This window comes from Ursus arctos, unplaced genomic scaffold (assembly GCF_023065955.2).
Source record: "Ursus arctos isolate Adak ecotype North America unplaced genomic scaffold, UrsArc2.0 scaffold_13, whole genome shotgun sequence".
Classification (NCBI taxonomy): domain Eukaryota; kingdom Metazoa; phylum Chordata; class Mammalia; order Carnivora; family Ursidae; genus Ursus; species Ursus arctos.
In genome coordinates, this window is record NW_026622797.1 from 33,312,187 (window position 1) to 33,335,234 (window position 23,048).

General features: G+C 36.6%; 1 protein-coding gene across 2 annotated transcripts in view; it reads right to left on the bottom strand.

Annotated features, from left to right (window-relative positions):
- LAMA2 (laminin subunit alpha 2) overlaps positions 1-23,048 on the bottom strand; it is a 603,226-nt gene that overhangs the window by 297,556 nt on the left and 282,622 nt on the right. For both annotated transcript variants that reach the window (XM_057311058.1, XM_057311057.1), the window contains exon 12: positions 21,938-22,111. In XM_057311058.1, coding sequence (XP_057167041.1) covers positions 21,938-22,111 — 174 coding nt within the window. The remainder of the gene's footprint in view (positions 1-21,937; positions 22,112-23,048) is intronic.

Sequence of the window (23,048 nt, forward strand, 5' to 3'; positions counted from 1 at the left end):
AACCTCTTCCAAGTATTCTCAATAACTTGAAAGTATTTTCTAATTGTTTAACAAAAATCATGCATTGTAAATAAAATATTAAAATTGCACTTTATATTAGTGTTCTTTTATTATTTATTAAATTACTATTCACTGTATTAATAAAATAATAATTTCCATTAAGAAAAAAATGGATCTCATATATCCTACCATGATTCAACCCTGACTAGCACTTATCATGATAAATACCTTTAGTTGTAACATAGATTACATAATCCCCCCAAAATGTCTTTTGTATTTCAACCACTAATTCTTACTTGTAACACAACATTATTCATTACATATTCTAGGAAAGTAAGAATCTACTTACTGCAAAAGTAGCTCAAGGCTATTCAGATAACCATGTGCCTCCATCCTCATTCCAAGGGACATCATTTTAATTATAGGGATAACTTAATATTTATATAATGTGCCAGAATATGCTCTAGGCAGCCCTAATATATGAAAGGCATGTTTTGCCCTCAAGGATAGTCTTCCATCTTCAAACTGACATGAAAACAAAGGACACTAGTTTTCATAAAATATCAACCTTAAAGTTGCCATCTCTACAATGGTGCTTATTCCATAGGCTCTAACTGCAGATTACAGTGGTTGTCTAACTAGTGACTGTTTCTTAGTTGTTTTGCAGTTATTTATTATTTGTAAAACAGAATTTGCTTTCTGATTCACGATTTCTGGCATATATTGAGTTCATGTTTGCCCTGCACAGCAGGGTATAGTCAACCATCATTGCCCTTGTTTGTACTGATCAGGAGGCAGCAATTCGTTGAGAGTCAATGTTCTATTTCTTCCATAGGTACTTTTGAAAACATAAAGAGGGGGAAAATAAAGTGACAAAACTTCTTCCTCTAGATTTAGTCACCTGGAGTTCACTGTACAATTTTGGATACTGAATCAAGTTATTTGTTTTTCTGGAATATCAAGGGAAGGAAAGAGGTAAATAATTATCCAGCTCCTGTTACATAGCAGATATTGTATATATTAAATGAAATCATCGTGATGATTCTATGCAGTAGCATTTATAATCTGCATTATATAGCGAAAGTGACAAAGAATATAAGGTGAAAGAATTTAAGATCTTACAGCTAGTAAAACCTAGGTTCTAAAATATTAGGTTCTAAACATTTTTCTTTGCATAATACTATCTAGCTCCATCAATGTCATTGCAAATGGCAAGATTTAATTCTTTTTGTTTAAAAAGAGATTTTATTTATTTATTTGAGAGAGAGAGAGAGTGTGTGTGTGTGTGTGAGAGAGACAGAGAGAGAGAACAAGAGAGAGAAGGAGCGGGGGAGAGGGTGAGGGAGAAGCATATTTTGCACTGAGCAGGGAGCCTGATGTGGGGTTTGATACCAGGACTCTGGGATCATGACCTGAACTGAATGTAAACGCTTAACCAACTGAGCCACCCAGGCACTGTAAGATTTCATTCTTTTTTATGGCTGAGCAATATTCCACTGGATGTATATATCACATCTTCTTTATTCATTCATCAATTAATAGACACTTGAGCTGTTTCCATAAGGTGGCTATTGGGACTTCATCAATATGAAAAGCTCTGCGCAGTGAAAGAAACAATCAATAAAAGTAAAAGGTAATCTATGGAATAGTAGCAGATATTTCCAAATGACACATACAAGAAAGGGTTAGTATCCAAAATATAAAATTCAATAGCCCAATAATGAAGAATCCAATTAAAAAATGGACAGAAGACATGAAAAGATATTTTTCCAAAGGAGACACACAGATGGCCAACAGATACATGAAAAGATACTCAACATCACTGATCATCAGAGAAATACAAAATCAAAACTACAATGAGATATCACCTCACACCTGTCAGGATGGCTAAAATCAATACCACAAGAAAAACAGGTGTTGGCGAGAATATGGAGAAAGGGGTACCCTCTTGCACTGTTGGTGGGAAGGCAAAATGGTGCAGCCACTATGGAAAACAATATGGAGGTTCCTCAAAAAGTTAAAAAAAAACAAAACTACCCTACTATTCAGCAATTGCTCTACTAGGTATATTCCCCAAAATTACAAAAAACACTAATTAAAAGGGACACATGCAACCCGATGTTTATAGCAGCATTATCTACAACGACTCCATCACATTTGATATTACACCACACAGCCTTCAGAAATACATTTGGGCTGGGCTGAAGATGTACCCCTCAGTATCCTAGCATCCGCAGAAAAACATTCATGTGGCATGGAGCGGATAAACTTTATCTCTAGTTTCTTCTTTTTGAGTTTAAAAACAAACAAAAACTTTTAGATGTAGGGAGTGTCTAAGTCTGAAGTGTTGATAGTAGGTTAGATTTACAGCTAACATACTACATATAACCCTGTATCAATTCACTGGGAATTAAAAACTCTGACTTGAATAATTTCTTGGGATCCTATTCGGTCCGTTAGATGATAAGCCTTGCAAGGACTTTGTAGCCAGCATGTTATCCATAACCCTGAGATGCACAGGTTTTGTTTCTCAGAAGGAAGTGGAGAATTTTCGAGATGCTCATTATAGCTAGAGCAACATATTTAATTTTTAAGTCATTTGATCCCATCTGTCTAAAGAGGAAAACGATACAAAAGTCAATTGTTTTCCTATATACTAGCAATGAAAATTTGAATTTGAAATTTAAAGTACAATATCAATTACATTAGCAACAAAAATTTCAAAATGCTTGGGGACAAATATAACAAAATATGTACAAGATTTATGAGGAAAACCACACAACTCTGATGAAAGAAATCAAAGAAGAACAAAGTAAAAAGATATTCCATGTTCATGCATAGAAATATCCAATATTGTTAAGATGTCAGCTATTCGCAACTTGATGAATTGATTCAATGTAATCCCAAATCAAAATCCCAGCAAGTTATTTTGTGCATATCAACATATTAAAGTTTAGATGGAGAGTCAAAGACCCAGAATAGGCCAAGACAATATTGAAGGAGAACAAAGATGAAGGGCTGACATTACCTACCTTCAAGACTTTTTATAAAGCTACAGTAATCTCGACAGTATAGTGTCGACCAAAGAACAGACAAATAGATCAATGGAGAGAGCAGAGAGCCCAGAAATAGACCCACACAAATACAGTCATTTGATTTTTAATGAAGAAGAAAAGGCAGTTAAATGGAGAAAGGAAATCTTTTCAACACATGGTGCTGGACCAACTGGACATCCACATGGAAACAAAGAAAAAAAGTCAAGATATTTAGATAGAGACCTTACACCCTTCATAAAAATTAACTAAAAATAATTGATAGATCTCAAAATAAATCATGTGAAATTCAAAGTCATAAAAATCCTAGAAGACGGTATAGGAAAAATATCAAGATGACTTTAGGTTTGGTGATGACTTTTTAGTTATAATACCAAAGTTATGATCTGTGAAAGTAAATTTGTTTAAGTTAGACTTCATTAAAATTCAAAATAATGTTCTCTGAAGAAGACACTGTCAAGAGAATGACAAGATGAGCCACAGTTTGGGAGAAAATATTTGCAAAAAACATAACTGACAGATAATTGGTAATTGAAATATACAGAGAACTCTTAAATCCCTACAATAAGAATATTAACAATCTAGTTTTAAAAATATGAACAGACACTTTACCCAAGATTGTATACAGATGGCAAATAAGCATATGAAAAGATGCTCAACGTCATACATCATTAGGGAATCACAAATTAAAACAAGGAGATACCACTAAACCCCTCTTAGAATGGTCAAAGTTCAAAACACTGACAACACCAAATACTGGCAAAGATGGGGAGCATTAGGAATGCTCATTCATCGTTGGTGAGAATGCAAAATGGTCCTGCCACACTGGAAGGGCACTTTGGCAGTTTCTTACATAGTTAAACATTCTCTTCCCAAATGACCCAGAGGAGTTGAAAACTTAAGTTCCCACTCAATTTATATCCTCATAAAACCTGCATGCAAATATTTATAACAGCTTTATGCATTGTCATCCAAACTTGGAAGAAACCAAGATGTCCTTTAGTAGGTGAATAAATAAACCACAATCCATCCAGAAAATAGAATATTATTCAACAATGAAATGAGCTATCAAGCCAGGAAAAGACATGGAGGACATTGAAATGCATATTACTAAGTGAAAGAAACCAATCTGACAAGGCTACGTACTATGTGATTCCAACTACATGACATTCTAGAAAAGGCAAAACTATAGAGACAGTAAAGAAGAAAGTGGACGCTCCTTTATTTCTCATTCTTATAAAATTTTTAGATAATGAAAGGAACAAGTCTATCAGAAAATATGTGCTGCTTAAAGCAGAGTCATGTCTGCTCAGAGGATACAGAGTGATAGAAAGACAGCCAGACCTAGGACACCATAATAAACATCTGAAATGCTTTAAAATGCATACACTTCTCTCGCAGAGAGTATTTTGGAATCCAGCAGACTAAACTGTACTAAGTCAAACATTTAAATTAAAAGCCACAGCTGACCAAATATTATTGTATGTGTTTATTTTATTATCTTGAAAGGCAGCTGCTTCCCTAGTGAAAGCAAATTAAACTTGGTTAACAAACTTCTTTAATTTGATGGCATGAACTCTAAATTGATGTTTGAAAACAAGAGTCATGATTTTAACGTACCTTGACTGTAAAGTAAATAGCCTACTCTTTTCTTCTGCTTTGCACAGAAAAATGGAAAGAGATCTACAGTGGATGTCAGGGGGTCATAAACTTAATGTCAGCCTGGTCTCTGGAGAAGCTATATGTCTTTGTCTAAGTGACTTAATCTCTCAGGGTCTCAGTTTCCATATTCCATTCCATGTACTCTCAACGTGCAAAACAGATAATGGCGCTCTGGTTCGAGAGGAAAAGGGGCTCCTCATCTTTTCTCTCATACCTCCTGCCCTAGCACAGAAGGACCACACAGAACACAGCGTGAAAACCACTTCACAGAATATTGCCTAAGTTCTTTCCAGTTCTGAAATTCTTTGTTTCTATGTAAATATCCAAAACATCTTAACTTCCTCCTGATTCACAAAGAACAAGACTTTTACCCAAACAATGCTGCTCAGGCTCATAAAATTTGAGAGCTGGAAAAGAATTTGGCAGACTATTTGGGTCCTTTGCCTGGCTCTGAATGGATGTGGCCTTACATGATCCCAGATTTTTTTTTAATAGTTAAGAAAATCCAGACAGGCAATTCTGAAAAAAATCCAACCAAGTACTTTCTCTAAGGTTTCATTTTTTTTTTTTTTAATTTGGGTGATTCCTACCTATATTTCCTCTGGTTCATCTTATGGAAACAAAAATAATTACCATTCACACAGAGCATTTGTTTATTCATCTAACAGGGAATTTTTATTTTTATTTTTTTTAAGATTTTATTTATTTTTTTGACAGTGAGAGAGACAACCAGCGAGAGAGGGAACACAAGCAAGGGGAATGGGAGAGGAAGAAGCAGGCTCCCAGCAGAGGAGCCCAATGCGGGGCTCGATCCCAGGACTCTGGGATCATGCTCTGAGCCAAAGGCAGACGCTTAATGACTGAGCCACCCAGGCACACCCCTAACAGGGAATTTTTAAGCTCCTATGCTCTCCAGAGCAATCTGCTAGGACCTATAGGTACAAAGGGGAACAGAATCTAGTTGCACCCAGGATATCACGGTTTAGGGAGGAATATTGTCCATGTTGGGTGGTCAGAGGTCTCAGGGGAAGAGCACAGGAAAGGCCTGACTCAGCCAGTGCTAGAAGAAAGGGTAGTCCGAGAAGTTTCTTACAGAAGTCAATGCTTGGGCTGCATTTTGAAGGATGAATAGAAGTTAGTCACTCAGAAAAAGGGTAGAAGGGAATTTCAGACAAAAATAAAAAATAAAAACTGTGAAATAGGAAAGTACAAGAGAGTAGGGGATACGTATGGGCATTTTATTAGCTGGACCCTAGGTTTCCTCCTGAGCTACAAGTCCAGACTGGTCTCAGGGCTTTCACTGTACCCTTAAGACAGCAGGATTTTAAACAGGGGACTGAGGCAATCAAATTGGAGTTTCAGAAAGATCTTCCTCTATCAGGCATGTGAGTAAAGTATTAGATTGGGAAAACTGGAGGTGGAATGAAAGTTCTATGGCTTTATCTTTAATCTAGGTAAGAAATGATGTGGGCTGAGCACCGACTGTTCAGTGTCTTGAATCATTTTAGTTGCTTTGCTCTGACACATCTCACATTTTCTATGTCTGGGCTTATGTATCATCAGTGCATCTGGATATGAACAATCACTCAGCTGAGAAACATTTGTTTCTTTTCAATTAATGTCATGTAGTCACTTTATTATATTTTGTAGAGTTTCTATGTCACTGTTAGTAGTCAGGTGATTGCATGATTCTATTTGGTGTTAGAATCATAAACTTTTAAATATGCAGGAGACCTTCTAATTCATCTGGTCTGTTTTATTATACCATGTTTCCCCAAATCCTGGGTTTCTTTGGGGGAAACTGCAGATGAGATCATAGGGCTATAGTGAATGGAGACAGAGCTCCTAGCCCTGTGACTCCCTGTAACCAGTACCCGTCCTGCCAGCAGCACCATCGCCATCGGCACCATTGCTATTTCCTGCTCACCACTGGCCTGTCACCCACCTGAACCATTTGTCTTGTTTTTGCGCGCTGATTGAGATTTTGTTTGAACAACAGTTTCTGCTGCTAAGGTACTCACCCAACTTTACCAGTGAAGAATGGAGGACCAGGGAAGTTAAGGGTCCTGCCTGTGTTTACACTTGTCTAATGGGCTGGCAGAGCTCTCATGGCGAAGCAGTTAACCCATATTGAGGGAGAGCTGGAACCTCTTCTGGAATCTGAAAGTATCCCCAACCCCCATGTTATATTCCAGTCCTGCCCACTGTCCTCATTCCAAATATTAATGGCAGTGCAGCTTAGACTTCCTATTAAAGAAGAAAACGGCTTCTTTCTGAGATTCACTTTTCCCTATGTGAATATGTAAAGATGTGTGTATTGTAGGTGTGTTTCTGTTTGTAACAAGATTGATAAATAGATTCAGATTTACATAATTTGTGGGGGCTAAGAAGAGGTTATTTTAGGGTTTCCTTGTACAGGCTAAACTACTGAGCAAGAAAGTCAACCTCTGAATTCAGACTAAGGCATGTCGCAGAATTCTTTTTTGTTGTTTTTAAGCATCAGGAATGTTAAGTCGCAAGAATCATCTAGAGATGCCTAACTGATTATCAGTAATTTCTCGAAGGAATCATAAAAGAGTGGCCCTCAAAATTTTATGGGTCAAGGATCACTAGGGGAGGTTATTAAAGTGTAGATTTCCACACATTTCCCCCCAGATATTCTGACAGAGTGAACCCGGAATAAGGGGTCAATAATCTGCTTTCGATAAAGACCCCAGGTGACTCTGAAGCAGAGGTGCCCTGAACACCACACCTGAGAGACTGATGTAGCCGTAACTAGATTTTAGGAGAGGTTAGCTTAATGGTGATTCTGAACCTTTTAACCTGTCATATCTGTTTTAAGTCAAAAGACTGCACTATGTGAGTCAGGCACATGGAATCAAAGCCGTTCCTGGTAAGTCCCACGGGATCAGCCTGGCTCAGGCTCCCCCACAGCACAGCTCGCACCTCCCCTGGCCTAGACATCTTTCACCAAGCACGGGGTTCACGTGTTTGGCACAACGAAAAATGGTTTCCTGTTTCAAACATTTATTCCACCCATCATCCTTCAAATATCTGCCAGGGAGTGACATACAATAAACTGCTCTAATGTTTCCTGTGTAAAGTTTCAGAAGAGTTTGTGATCAAGAGCAGAATCATGATTGGATATTAACATAACCAAATTGTATCTCTCTACTTGTTTTGAAAGTAAAAACAAAATTAAGCATTTTGACTTTTATACAAAACCATCACACCTTCATTTCAAACTATTTGATATAAGAAGAACAATGCCCTACTTATTTCTTTTCCTGTGATGATGAGTAAAAATAAGCTTAAAGCAGCAAACAGCCTTGGGGACCTTCGATGGCCTATAAAGCTTTTTGCTTGTGGGCTATTTCCAGCGCTATTTCATCATAAAGGACTTACTTCCAGAACACCAAGGCTGATGATCACTTCATACCCAGCCCCAGATGAAAACTGGAGAAAAGGCATTTACTCAAAGACCGGACCAGCTCTTGATAAATTTGGACTAAAAGAGAGAGATCCCAATAGATAGTTACTTTCTAAATTAAAATACACTAAAAATTAAATATATATGAACAGATTCTTTCTACCCTTTCTCTTTCCTGCTCTCTTTCTTTCCTTCTTTTTTCTTTCATATCTCCTTCCTCCCTCCCTCCCTCCTTCTGTGTGTATAGCCTTTCTAAAATTTCAATGGAATAATGTCTAACTTCAAATTAGGCCCAGCTAATTTATCATAAGGCACTGTCTTGAATAACTCTGCGAAGTGGGAATTACTATCTCCATCTTTACAGGAGAAACGATGGCACAGAAAACACTAATCAACTACGTTAAGATCCCACAGCTACTGTGTGTGAAAACTAAAGTCAGTACAATTCCCTATTCTTGTGTTAGTGCTGCGAACAAGCATAATTCCCAACCCCTATTTTAAACCATTCTCCAAACAAGCTCCAAGAAAACCTGGTTCGTGGGCAGTGATCCATTCAAGCTGGCTCACTCATAGACAAATTGTATCTCTTCAACGCTTAATTCAGGATTCTTGTCTCACTCTCACTCACTTGTACAAATCCAAGGCTATGGTATCATAAACTCTGCCCAATTGCCTTCAATGAAAAAAACCACCTTGAAATTACCCAACCTTTCCCCTAAAACCAGTGAATATCCTCCCCAGATTTTTACTAAGACACTACTAGCACTCCGTCAAGGTGGGTGGTGTTCCTCTCACTGCAGTACCTTCATAAACTTGGTTTTGCTTGGGTTTTTTCTAAGATTTTTTTTTTAAGATTTTTTATTTATTTATTTGACAGAGAGAGAGACAGCCAGCGAGAGAGGGAACACAAGCAGGGGGAGTGGGAGAAGAAGAAGCAGGCTCCCAGGGAAGAGCCCGACGTGGGCCTCGATCCCAGAATTCCGGTATCACGCCCTGAGCCGAAGGCAGACGCTTAACGACTGAGCCACCCAGGCGCCCCCTAAGATTTTTTTCTAAGAATATATTTGGGAAGTCGGCAGCTGACATCTAATACTTATGAGGAATTAGAACACTGTATTTTATTATAGATGCAATTAATAACACTTTCTCCTTTCATTCTTTTCAAACCAAAATATCACTAGAGCAGAAAAAGAAAATTGATATCAAGCTTCACTAACTACTTGAAGAACTTCTGACATTTCTTTAAAATAAAAAACCAAAAATTAAAGTATTTACACTTGCGTGGTTCTTAAACCAACAATCTTTACAAAAGTTGTCTACAAATAAAGGAGTCTGAGTGATTCCCCCAGTCCACATGAAATATAAGCAGTGGAATTTAATAAAATAAAATTAATTAAATAAGGATACGTGCTCCTAAATTAAAAACACATATGCTTGTGTGTATATTACAAGTATCTTCAATGTATGAAAATATTTTTATTCTGAAATTTTACTCCATCAGGAGACCAACAAGAATAAGGAATTTAAACATTGAAAACAGCAAACAAAAAATGAGAAAAAATCAAACCCTAGTTATCTCAGAATGATGATGTAGCCAGGAAGTAGTTCTTCTTCTTAATAAAGGAAACGTCATACAGTAAATATTTCAGGTGTGAACACAACCTACAGGAGGTCCCATTTCTTTGGAGATAGCTGTAAATATATTCATCTGAGTAAAACAATCATCTGTGTCTAGTCATGCATGCTCTCTGCTCCTGTGGCTGTCACTGCTGTCGATCTGAAGTTGAAAGGTAATGGCCTCATGATTCAGGGAAACTGCTGAAGTGTGTACTCAGGCTTCAGTTGGAGAGATGGGTTCATTTATCATCATAATAAGCTATTACCATCGAGAGGTCACAACTCATTGAAGAGACAGTCAGTCTAATTGGTTCAATTCCGTTAGCTTTTGACGTGCCTCAAGGAGATAAGCACTCTTTTGCAGGTAATTTTCAATCACCCAACAAACTACTTGTTTAATAATTCATCACATTTCAGATTGGGGTCTTATCACATGGCTCCTTCTTCCATGTGGCAAATGTCAGATTTCAACTACTTGGAATCTCAGACCCAGGTAACAGAGGAAGAGCTTCTGAAAAAGTAAAGTAAGACAGCACCTGCTTGACTCAACTACTACTAAAGTGATGAGTAAACCTCAGGAATAAAAATGTGAACTTTATGCTTCTCCGGTAGACACTGCTGACAATAACAGGATTCCCTGAAACTATCTGGAAAGTTAAGAGTGTTATTCCAACCGTTGTGATTAATTAAGCATGCCAACCAATTTTTAGCTCATAGGATTGGGGCACTTAATACTTATTTAAATGATCACATTAAAGCAGTGATTTTTACAACAAAGTCTAGAATAGAGAAGCAATAGTTTATAATAGATTAAATTAAAAATAAAGGCTGATCTAGTTAAAATATCTTATTTTACATCTTTGATAATATTCTGTTCACAGAAGGCGTAAACCGTTTCTAGAAGGAAACTCTCCTCAATTCAAATGCTAGTTATGACTCTAAATAGCTAAGTAACCTTATAATTATAAATATATATTCTTGTTCTCCACTATTTTTTACGCAAATGGTGGTCATATATATACTATTCTGCTTCCAGGTTTAATTACTTAATCATATATTTTGGATCATTCCATATTAGCATACAAAGAATTTCTTTCCTTATTTAAAGTTTTATAGCGTTTGGTTACATGTAGTACCCAAACTCATTTAATTCGTCTGTCAGTGACAGACATTTTTATGGGCATCACAGACATTTATGAATGAATGACTTTGCGTTTCTCATGTTTATATATACCTGCAGCATAAATTTTCAGAAGAGAAATATGTAAACACATGTGCATTTGTAACTTTAGTGAAGATTTCTAAATCGGTTTTCTTGGATTGCATCGATGTATATCCTCACTACCGATATATAATGATCTTTGCCTTTTTTTAAAAAGATTTATTTATTTATTTTAGAGAGAGAGAGAGAGAGAGAACATGAGTGGGAGGGGCAGAGGGAGAGGGGAGAGAGAATCTCAAGCAGAACCAAGCTGAGGGCAGAGCCTGAACTGGGGGTCAATCCCAGGACCCTGAGATCATGACCTGAGCTGAAACCAGGAGTTGGACGCTTAACTGACCGAGCCACTCAGGGACCCCAGGATCTTTGTCTTTTTAAAGTCTCAGTAATTCTGTGCTATTTTTTTTTCTTTTTCCTAAGATAGATGACACATGATTTCCCAGTGTAGTTATCATATTGAGTCAGATCGAACATTGTTTTATATTTTTCCCTGTTTCATTGAGAAATATTTGGCATACCTCACTGTATAAGTTTAAGGCATACAACATGTATTTCCTTTTCTATAAACTGCTCATATCTGTTGCCCATTTTTCTGTTGGGCTATTTCTCATCAACTTTGACAACCTCTTTAGAAATTAGATTAGCTTTCTGTCTGCTGCAAATTATAATAAGGAAATGTGGAATTTTAAAAAAGAATGAATATCTTATCATTTGTATTGGTTTGCTAGGGCTGCCAAAGGAGCGCACAGCAAACGGAGGGTCTTAAACAACAGAAATTCATTATCTCACAGTTATGGAGGGTAGAAGCCCTCAGTCAAGGTTGGTTCCTTCTGAGGCTGTGGAAGAAGGGTGTGTTTTAGGTTTCCCTCTCTGGTTTGTTGCTGGCTGTCTTCATGCTCCCATAGGCATTTTCTCTGTATGGGGGTTTGTCTTTAAGTTTTCCTTTTTTATAAGGACACCAGTCTTATTGAATTGGGATCTATCTTAATGACCACCTTACTGACATTACAGCTACAGGGTGTTGATTGTGTTTATTACACTTATAAAATTTACTTCTCTAATTAGTTACTGATGGGCAGAAATTGCCTTTACATACCAGGCCTTCAGTGAAGCAGGAATAGTGGGAGACTTATCAAATTATTTGCTTGGAAAGACATGAAGCGATGATTGTTAGATTTATTTGGGTACCTTTGAGATAAAGTACAAAACATTCTGCAGGTCTCTCAAAAAGCCAGCTAACTGATCTAATTTCTTCACATCTGCAAAGCTGCTGCTTAAGTCATGTAATCTACTTATTTGCTAAAATTAACTCTCTGTGATTGTTCATTTTTATCTTTAATGATATCTTGTCCCTTACCACCACCAGATGCTCTGTCAGACAGCAGTAAACAGGGGACAAAGTGTTCTTCAACAAACGTCTTTAACTGATACAGACTACCTCTGATATAAATTCCTATGGTGCACCATTACAGAAAGTCATGAAGAAATTAGCATTTATAGAAAAGCTTCTGAGTGTTAAGGGTGTTTTAGAGAGCTTTGCATAATTCTGAGGCTGGAACTATCATTTTGCAGATAATGAAAGACTCAATTAAATTATGGGATGTGTCCAAAATCATAAGACTAATAAGGTTGATATCTAGAATTTGAATCAGATCTGTGAAAGGCATAAGGACCAAAACACTAAAAATAACTGACCGTGACTTCTTCTTACTTAATTAATCCCTTTCAATCGATTCTCATGAAAAGGAAGAAAGAAAATAATGTAGGAGTTTGCTAGTCAATGATCAAGGTATCCGCAGGATCGGTCTCTTCCAAGGGCTGTGAAGGAAGATCCTGTTCCAGCTTTATGTCCTTGGTTTATAGATGGCCATCCTCTCTCTGTGTCTTTATGGCATCTTCCTCTTATACCTGTCTCCCATCCTTCCCTATAAACTTGCTCTTTCCACTATCAACAACAAGAATAAACAAAAAACCCAGTATATAAAGAACACTCTGGCTAGGAAAGGTTCCAAGTGGCCTAACACTGCCCTACAAAGAATATTGGGAGTTTGTCCCACAAGAGCGTGGGCTAGTGTATCAGAACCAGCAATTCGTCAGTTCCCTGTGCTTTTCCACTGAGGTGCATATAGAACACGGCATTGAGTGTTATTAACAAAGATGGGGGGGAGATGTAGTTTTACATTAAGATTTGATTGAAACTCTTTCAAATTGGTGTTGATTTTGCTTTCTTTGGTTTTGAGATGAGGAATGGGGGTTGAAGAAGGAAGTACTTTCACATTCTTATAATGACATGGTCTTTCTTTTCATAATTTCAAAGAAAATTGTATACAAAGAGTACTTGAAATTCTATGTTAAGTCTGTGTGTCTTGTTATTATTCAATAACCACTGTGTTAGGCCCTGGGGCCAAAGAGATGACTAGCCTGAGGTCCTGTGTTAGGCGGCAATCGGTGGAGAAAGCATTATTTTATGCTGTTTTGAATACTCTTAATTTCGTTTTGCAGGGATAAATTTCCATCCAGCCTCATATTTCTTTAACCAGAAGAACTTTCTACACTTCTCCTACTGTAGATTTGCTGGTGAAAACAAACACCATTTCTCTGAAAAACTCTTTGTTTGCCTTCCTTTTTTAAGAATATTTTGGCCTGCTAAATAATTCTGGACTGATTTTTTTGTATGTTGTTTCTTTTCCTTTTGATACTTTAAAATATCTGTGTACTATATTCAAGGTCACATCATGGCCGACAAGAATCTTCTATCTTTCTTATCGTTGTCCTTCTGTATATGTTGTTCCTGTTTTCCTCTGGTTGCTTTTAAGATTTTCTCTTTGTCTGGGGCGCCTGGGTGGCAGAGCGGTTAAGCGTCTGCCTTCAGCTCAGGGTGTGATCCCGGCGATCTGGGATCGAGCCCCACATCAGGCTCTTCTGCTATGAGCCTGCTTCTTCCTCTCCCACTCCCCCTGCTTGTGTTCCCTCTCTCGCTGGCTGTCTCTATCTCTGTCAAATAAATAAAATCTTTAAAAAAAAAAAAAAGATTTTCTCTTTGTCTCCCTCTTTCTTTTCTTTTTTCTTTCTTTTCTTTTTCTTTCTTTCTTTCTTTCTTTCTTTCTTTCTTTCTTTCTTTCTTTCTTTCTTTCTTTCTTTCTTTCTTTCTTTAATTTGATATGCCTTGGCATGATTTTCTCATCATATTTCGATCTGTTTTCATTGACTGATTTTCCTCCTGGTTATGGTTCATCTGCCCCGGCTTGTTCACATGCCTGGTAATTTTTTATTTGTTGCCAGACATGCTGAATTTTACATCGTCGGGTGTTGGATTTTGTTGTAATTAAGTAGTAATGGACTTTTTTCCTGGCATGCAGTTAATTTACTTGGAACAAGTTGTTTTCTTTTAAGGTTTGCTTTCAAGATTTGTTTAGAGCAGCCTGTAATCTCAGGCTAATTTAACCCTCCTACTAAGACAATACTGAGTACTTTACCTAATGGGGAAGATGGTCCATTTTAGATGGTGGGAAAATGAACTATTACCAGCTCTGTGATAGCTCCAGGAATTGTTTCTCTTGCTACTTATTGGTATTTCTTTCACCAGCCTTAGCTGGTGCTCTCCCATCCAACTCAAGACTGAGCCAGGCTGGACGTCTTGCCTTATATCTTTACAGATCTCTCCCTCTGTGCCTCTCTGTGTATCTGCCTGTCTCTCTGTCTCCTTCCCTCTCTCTCCGCCTATCCCTTTTCTCCAATATCCTGTCCCACAGTTTCTAGCTTCTTTGACCTCCAATCTCTATCTTTCAGACACTGATGTTTGGGTTTTCCCTCCATGCACTTGGAACTGTACCCAGGCAATAATCTGGGACAGTCATAAGCTTTATTTCATTTGTTTCTCTTTTCTCGGAGATCACAGACCCTATATTTTTTGTTGTCTAGTGCCTAAAAATTGTTGTTTCGCACTTTTTCTCATGTTTTCTTTTTTTAAGGCAGGTGGGTAAATTGAGATTCTGTTATTCAATTATTATCAGAAGCAAAAATTGCAATGTATTACTTTTGATAAGCTTTTTTAGAATGATTTCTGAAATTACAGCCTTTGCTTCAACCAGAATTTATTTTTATGTATAATGTAAGGTAGGGATGCAGAGATTTTTTTTCTTCTGTCTTTAGATAACTGATGCATGAGTAGGATTTATTACACGCCCTATCCTACCATTATTTTCTGCAAAGTCTGTTTTGTCAAAAATCAAGTATCCATGAGATAGTTCTGGGTTGTTTTCTCAGTTCCATTTTATTTTATTTTTTTTTTTCCCATTTTATTTTTTTAAGATTTATTTATTTATTTGAGAGAGGGAGAGAGAATGGGTGCAAGCAGGGGGAGGGGCAGAGGGAGAGAGAATCCTCAAGCAGACTCACTGCTAAGTACGGAGCCCAACACATGATCCTGAGATCATGATCTGAACTGAAATTGGCTGCTTAACTGACTGAGTCACCCAGGAGCCCATTTTATCTATTTTGTATTTATATCTTTTTTCACACCAATAGCCTTGTGTCTTAATTATTATCTTTTTAAAATAAATCCTAATTCTTTATATTAGATAAATTTTGATTAAAAACCCATCTCCAGATTTTGTTTTAGATTTCCTTGCATTATTCTTGGTCCTTCGCTTTTTCATATTAATTTAATCATTGGTACTTTTTTTTATTTATTTAAGATTTTACTTATTCATTTGAGAGCAAGAGGGCAAGCACAAGCAGAGGGAGGGGAAGGCAGAGGGAGAAGCAGGCTCCCCGCTGAGCAGGAAGCCTGATGCGGGACTAGATCCCAAGATCTTGGGATCATGTCCTGAGCCAAAGGTAGACACTTAACTGACTGAGCCACCCAGGCACCCATGGTACTTTTAATGTGCATTGCTATTATAAAGGATTGATTTTAAAAATATTTTTTAACTGATTCTTGCTGATATAAAGAAATGTGATTGACTTACACAAATTAATTTTATACACAGTTCTCCTTTTGATTCACTTGTTTATATATTATCTTTTGAGTTCACAGAACAGATAATCCTATCGTCTACAAATGGTGGTTTTATTTCTTCCCTTTCAATCTCCGTATCTTTTATTTCCTCTTACTACACCGTCTAGATCTTGTAGTACAACGTTAAATAACAGCGATCATAGTGAAGACTGTTGCATGTTTGTAATCTTAAAGAAGTCTTTCAATGTTTTATATTAAATATTTGCTACGCCTTTTTGTGTAGATACTCTTTGTCACTTAAAGAAGTGCCTTTTTAATCTTTGCAATTTTTTTTAAAACATCATGAATCATATTTAATTATGCCTGTTTCTTTTTCTGCATCTACTGAGATCATTTTATTTTTCTCTTTTAGTCAGTCAATATGGCCAATTACTTAAACTGATTTTTTTGATATTAAACCAACCTGAACTCTTATGACAAAAGCACTTAGGCCAATTTTGTTTTGCCATTATTATACATTACAAATTCAGATTGTTTATGCTTTGTTTAGGATCTATTTGCATGAGTGACTTTGGACAGGGATTTCCTTTTCATACCTTTCTTGATATCAAGCACATCAAGTCACATAAAATTACTCAAGGAATAATCCCCATGATTCTTTTTTCTAGAAAAGTGTATAAGACTGAGTCTTTTTTTTAGGTTTGAACAGTCATTGAACTTACCTGTAAACAAAATAGACCTGGTGGTATTTTACTGGGAAGCTTATCCTGACTACTGATTCAATTGTTCTAATGTTCATATGACTTTCAGGTTTTTTCCCCTTGAGTCAGGGTTATTAATTTTTATTTTTCTAGAAATTTACTTATTTTTATAACTAACTAAATTTATTGTATGTAAAGGTTTCATGATTATTCTTATTTTTTTATTTTCGGAAGTAATTTTAGTTATGTCCATATTTACACTTCTAATATCATTTATGTGTATCTTTACACACTTTTTGTTTTTCTATTAATCTTGCTAGAGCTTTGTAATTCTTTTAAAAACAAGTTTTTGGGTTTGTGCCCTCTCTATTGATACCTGTTTTCTATTTCATTAATTTACATTTATATAAACTCGTATCTTTATTGTTTCCTTTCTTATACTTCCCTTTGGATAAGCTGCTCAAGCATTTCTATTCCAAAGCCAAATGCCTTTCAAGTACTAATAAACATAACTGAATGAAAAAACAACTGGTAGAAAAGGGCTAGACACATCTGGACTACAATCTTGACTGTTATACTAGTTGCGATATCTTGGCTTATCAGCTGATAGCTTTGGTCATGTATCTTAAGATAAATGAAAACATAAATTCACAAGCTGAATATTTTAGGTGACATGTTTTGTGCAGAATCTGTATAACCATTTCCTCCCTGACCTGACCAGTAAACTCCTACCAATGTAGGCCTAGATTACTTTTGTTGGCAACCATATTCCAAAGTTACCTGAGATTGATATTACTGTTACATGAACTCCTTAATTTTCCCCACCAGACTGCTGTCAAACTGAATGCTCCCCTATTTGGTGCATATTCAGTTGCTCAATTGTAAAAACTGATCTTTGCCCCCATTGCACTTTGTTATAAGGTGCTGGAAACAGAATGATCCATATGAACATTAAAATGTTCTTTTATGTAATAATTTGTAATGTTAGAATTAGTACTTTATACATTTAATTAGGAAAAATATCAAGATACTGTTACGATAAGGTTATGTAAGTTTGAGAGAGATATATATATTTGACCTTGAGTCCTTGTAGATGGGATAGTTTTGCATAGTAGACTTTACCATAGCTATGGGCAACAAGTGAGTTCTTGGCCTTTTTTTTTTTTTTTTAATAAACGTATTTCTTCATGTACCACTAACAATTCATTTGGTTAGTTCTAGGCAGCAAATCTTCTTGATACTACTCCATTACCAAATCACTCTTAACGAGATTTGATTTATGAAATAAAAATTCAATCACAGTTGGCTTGTCCTATTTACCTTTTTTGGCCATGCCATACACAATACTTTCTTAATTAATCCATTTAATCCAAGACTTGAATTTGAGGAAGTTAAGGATGGGGGAATCAGGCTCGACCTTCACTTTTGAATAGTTAGAAGTCACAAATACACATTCTGCTGTTGAGAGGAGAGGAGATCATGCTTACCGGTTTTTAATTTTTTCATCATGTTTGAAATCATTTCTCAACCCTGACATAAATCCTAAGTCAAGAGTCATTTCTGAACAAACTAATCAAAACTACTTCCATCGTTGTTGTTAAGCATGGAGCATTAATCACAAAGTATTTGTTGAGCTCCTTTTATGCGCTAAGAACAACCCTGTCCTGTGAATCTCAAACACCAATTTCCTTCAAATCCACAGCTTCAATTTGAGAACTGAGAGACAGAACTGAAAGTCAAGCAAGCACAAGAGAAGAACCAGAGATTACTTTCAGAAGCCAGATACTATTTTGTCAGCAGACTCACAATGCGCATCTTAAGCTAGGCTATAGGTACTCTTGGCAACGACATGAAACAATTTAAAAGCTTTCTGGAAACAGAAAAAGACAATGTAATGTTGTAGAAAATAAGCATTGTTCTGTGAAGAACAAATCACATAAGATTAATTTAATAATGCTCAGAGACAGGATCGTAAACCTTAATGGTAATGCGGGAACAGGAGATAGGCCAAGCCAGATTCTCAGGGAACTTTACAGATGTGGAGAGAATTGTTTTTGGAAGCTGTACTAACTATTTCAGACCACTAGGGTAACCTTAACCAAATGACTATTTCCATGTTCCAATAGCACTTCGTTCACTAAAGCAGTAAATTATTCCAACTCTGAAATACCCAAACAGCTTCTGAATAGCTGTAGCCCGTAGCAAACCAGCAGGATGCTGTCTTCTAGCTCTTTCCATTCTTGCCTGGTCCCAAGCTTAAACCAATGCCCTACAATGAAGCATCAACACTTGCCAAGCATTTTGAAAATGAAATGCTGCCTAATACAACCCTGTGGGTGCCTGACTTAATCCTCTTTGACTGTCTTGAGGGAGGGGTGAGGGGGAATTAGCACTCGATTGTGCCAATTGTGCTAAATAATCACCCACATGTGAGGAAGAGAAAAAAAACATTTTCAAGATCGCTATTGAGGAATTAACTCATAACCGAGATTGTGAAGATATTTAGATATATTAAGCAGTATAAAAATGTGCTACATTTTTCCAGGCCTTGTTGACTAGCCCCCCCCACTTATATTCAGTTATGTGTGTGCCTCATGATTCCAAAGAGGGTCCACAGCCAATAAAAACGTTTCTTAGGGTAAGAAATATTCCTTTGCTAAATTGGCGAGTGTGCCTGAGTTTTATCACAATCGGGTGGACCTCTATGTCAGCAAAGCGTATCCCATGTGAGAGCAGTTGCATTATTTGGAGTCAGCTTCCTAAAAAAAGGAAGGATGCCATGTGGCATCTTCATGATAATAGAATATGCATGCACATCTCCCTTCTGTTATAAGTAGCCTTATAACCAAGTGATTTGGAAAATGTTTGAAAATTGGTTATACAAATATTTAGCAAAGCTAATAGCATCCCATAAATATTTTCTGACTTAGGAATTAACACTCAAAAAGCGGAGGAGGGATGATATGCCTACAGCCTCCTGGTCATGGATGTAAATGAAATTCAGTATCGAAGCAGATGCACTGGTTTCTTGATATACTATTTCTGTCAGATTCTGGCAATGGCTCTGATTTGAACAGCAATTACTGGTAAAGAATTTAGCCTCCACTATTTAGAAAAGTGGCTTTATTGAATTTACAAACAAGGCCCTCCAATTTTCCATTTCCTTAGCAAACTATTAAATCAACCAAGCTAAGCATGTCATCATGACTATAATTTACGTGATATGACACGGCAGTTAAGATGTACTGTGGTAATTCGTGAGGGCCTGCAGTATTATTGTCGTATCAAAAATTTATATGGTTCAGTTATTAAGGCAAATTGTTTCATTCATACTGAGATATCTGACAGTAAACCACCAAGGGCTTCCACATTACATTAAAAAATGTCTTCCATATTCAAACAATTTGCACACCCTGTTACCATTATTTTGTTCACTGAGTGGAAACTGAAGCACAGGCAAGTACAGCTTTTTGATGTGAAAATGATCTGTAAGGGAATATGAAGTGCTTCATTGTGGGTGGTTAGAAGAAACAGTTCAGCGGGATAAAGGAAGTTATCTTTGGGCACCGACAACTATGAACAGGATGTCCAAATTCTTTGCTCTGGTGCTATTTAATATCCCATTTGCTTGCTTTCCTTATGTCAGTTTGATTTTCAGCCAACAGAAAGAAAAAGCATATGACCAAAGGAAAAATATGGAAAATGCCGTAAAGAATATTCTGTTACAAGCTATTCTTAAATAAATTTCACCATTGTAAAAAAAATAAGACCTTTGAAATGCATCCAATTTTGACCCAAGGCTCTTCTCTGAACTCCTCAGAGCCGGGGCAAAAAAATTTGACAGTTTATGTATTTATCTTTCCCCCCCCACAATTTTAAGTTGTAGACATTCAAGTCTTACGTGTTATTTTATTCTTTTTGGGCATGTAGGAGGTTCCAAAATAGAACAGGATAGAATAATTTCTTGCTGTAAAAGGCCTTGCAAATATTTAATTGGATTTTTATTACAGTTGTAGAATTTTATGCCATATACACTATCTCTTTTAAAGTATTCAATATTCATTGAAAAACATGTTTTATTCATTAACACATTTTTCATAATAGCATTAGAAGTCTGCTAAAAATAAGAAACTGGCCACTAGTTAAATTTCTTTTTTTCTTAATCAGCTAAAACCACCAGTTCCCATTCACTGAATAAGATGTGAACTACTAAATTTTTCTTTCTCGATACTCATATGTCGTGCAAGAGAACCACTAACAACAATTATATTTTGTTTGTTTAATCAATGATTTCTTCAAAAGCAACACTATATTCTTATAGGTGAAAACTCAGAGGCATACACAGCAACAGTTTGCTAAGGGATTTTTCTGTCACCGTTACAGTTTCTGGTGTGATTAGGTACTAAGGCACTAACTTTTGCAAAACAAGCAGATCAGTTAGAATTTCTATGCCAAATTTGGTTTCCAGCAAATTCTTAGGCAAAATAAAATAAAATAAAATAAAATAATAAAAACCATGGCCCCTATCTAGATAGAATACAAAACAAGCAAACAAAACCAAAAACCACCTGCATTTCTGAGGCTGGTATTTTTGTTTATCTGTGTCTGTTTTTATATATGTATGAGTGGGCTTTAAAACAAACGTGTTTTCAATCTGGCACTTCTTTTAGGGTAGTTTTCTTTCTGAGCTCCAGGAAGTATGTTGTTTGCAGAAGCTTCACGGCAAGCATTAAGTTAGTTATATAATAAATTTCATTTCCAATTAACATTCATACAAGGTAGAAAAATTAGCTGTCTTGAATATCAGTTTTGAAATAAAATAGGAACAGATGAGGAAAACTTCGGTAAGTACCCTACCACAGACAACTCCATAAAAACAGCTATTTCGAGTAAACATAAGACAGTTTCTTCCAATAGTTATCATTTGTTTCACAAAAATAGCTTCGAGGTTTTGCAAAAAAATGTCCTAGAGTCTTCATCAGTGTATTCATTCATTCAAAAAGTTGGCATAAAAATGACTTGGAGACTAACCCCCCACCAAAAAAAACCCAGTTAGCATAGAATACCAACTATGTAAGAGTGTATATTAGGGACAATTAACTTTTGGTATACGTCTGTCCTTTCCCCAGGGGTCCTGGGAGAAACATCCAACTTAAACTGATTGAGTTGCTTCTGGCAGCCTAACGCACCATGAATTTGTTCTGACTTTTCTTTAAAAAACTACTTAAGAAAACCCATTGTCTATATTGATCCGCTAAAGCAAAGTACCTAGAAGCCAGCACTGTGTGGACTTACCTTGTTTCCCAGATACGGCGCTGGTGCCCTCCAGTAGTAGCCCTGCGGCAGGGCCCGGTGGGCTTCCTCAACGCTGATGCTGATCTGCTGAGGTGGGTCTAAGTCATCCTGCCCGGGAGTCACTTGAACGCGGCCAGAGAGGTCGGTCAGGTACCAGCCACGCATGTCTTGTATCTTCAAGAAAACACACAATCATCTTACTTACGAAAAACAAAACCAAAAACCACCTCCACTTCTTTCTCTTTCCAATTCTGTATAATGTCCATTTTTCGGAAATGAAAAAAAAAACAACATAAAAGTTTAGAAAAATAGGAGAGCTGTGGAAAACGTGAAACTTATCATATGTACTTGTTATAGATTCTCATTGTGTTCTTGTTGATTCTAGGAGTTTGAAGAGTAATATGTAGTAATCTGATTTTAGTGATCCAATGCTTTTTAAGAAGTTATGACTCCAAATACTTTTCTTAAAAATAGAAATTTGTTCAAAGTTATACAATGATTATAATATTATATAAATTATCAGATGGTTGGGCTCTAAATTGCGTATTTTTCATTCTACTAATAATTTCCTGTTGCTTATGGGAAAAATAATTTCAAAAGCTTTTACTTATATATAGTTGTAAAACACAGGAAGAAAAGAAATAAAATATGCAAGTGCCTGAAAGGTGGCTTTTCATTATTTCCACCCTTTTCATTTAATTAAATTTCAGTTTTGAGGCTTAAGGACATTTGAATCCACCAGCCTGTTGTTATGGCCACAGCTCACAATACTATACCTAGTCCTTCCCATGGGGCTCCAAGTGCTGTAAGAATTCATAGCCTAGATCCTTGGCCCAGAAAAGGAAGGAGCCTTAAAGGAAAAATTAGGAAACACATGATGATTTGCTTTTCCATCTTTAGACTCTGGCTGGGGGAGGGCATACAGCTACAATTCTAATTTAGACTGTCCTACCTAATTGGTACAAAACATAAGATACTGAGGTTTGTGGCTACCAGGGGCCCACTTAGATGTGTGTGAGTGGCTTGGTGCTGTAGCTGATGGGGAGCAGAATAGTGATGGTGATAATATGTGGATGACATATTTTTAAATTTTTTTTTTATGTAGAGGTCA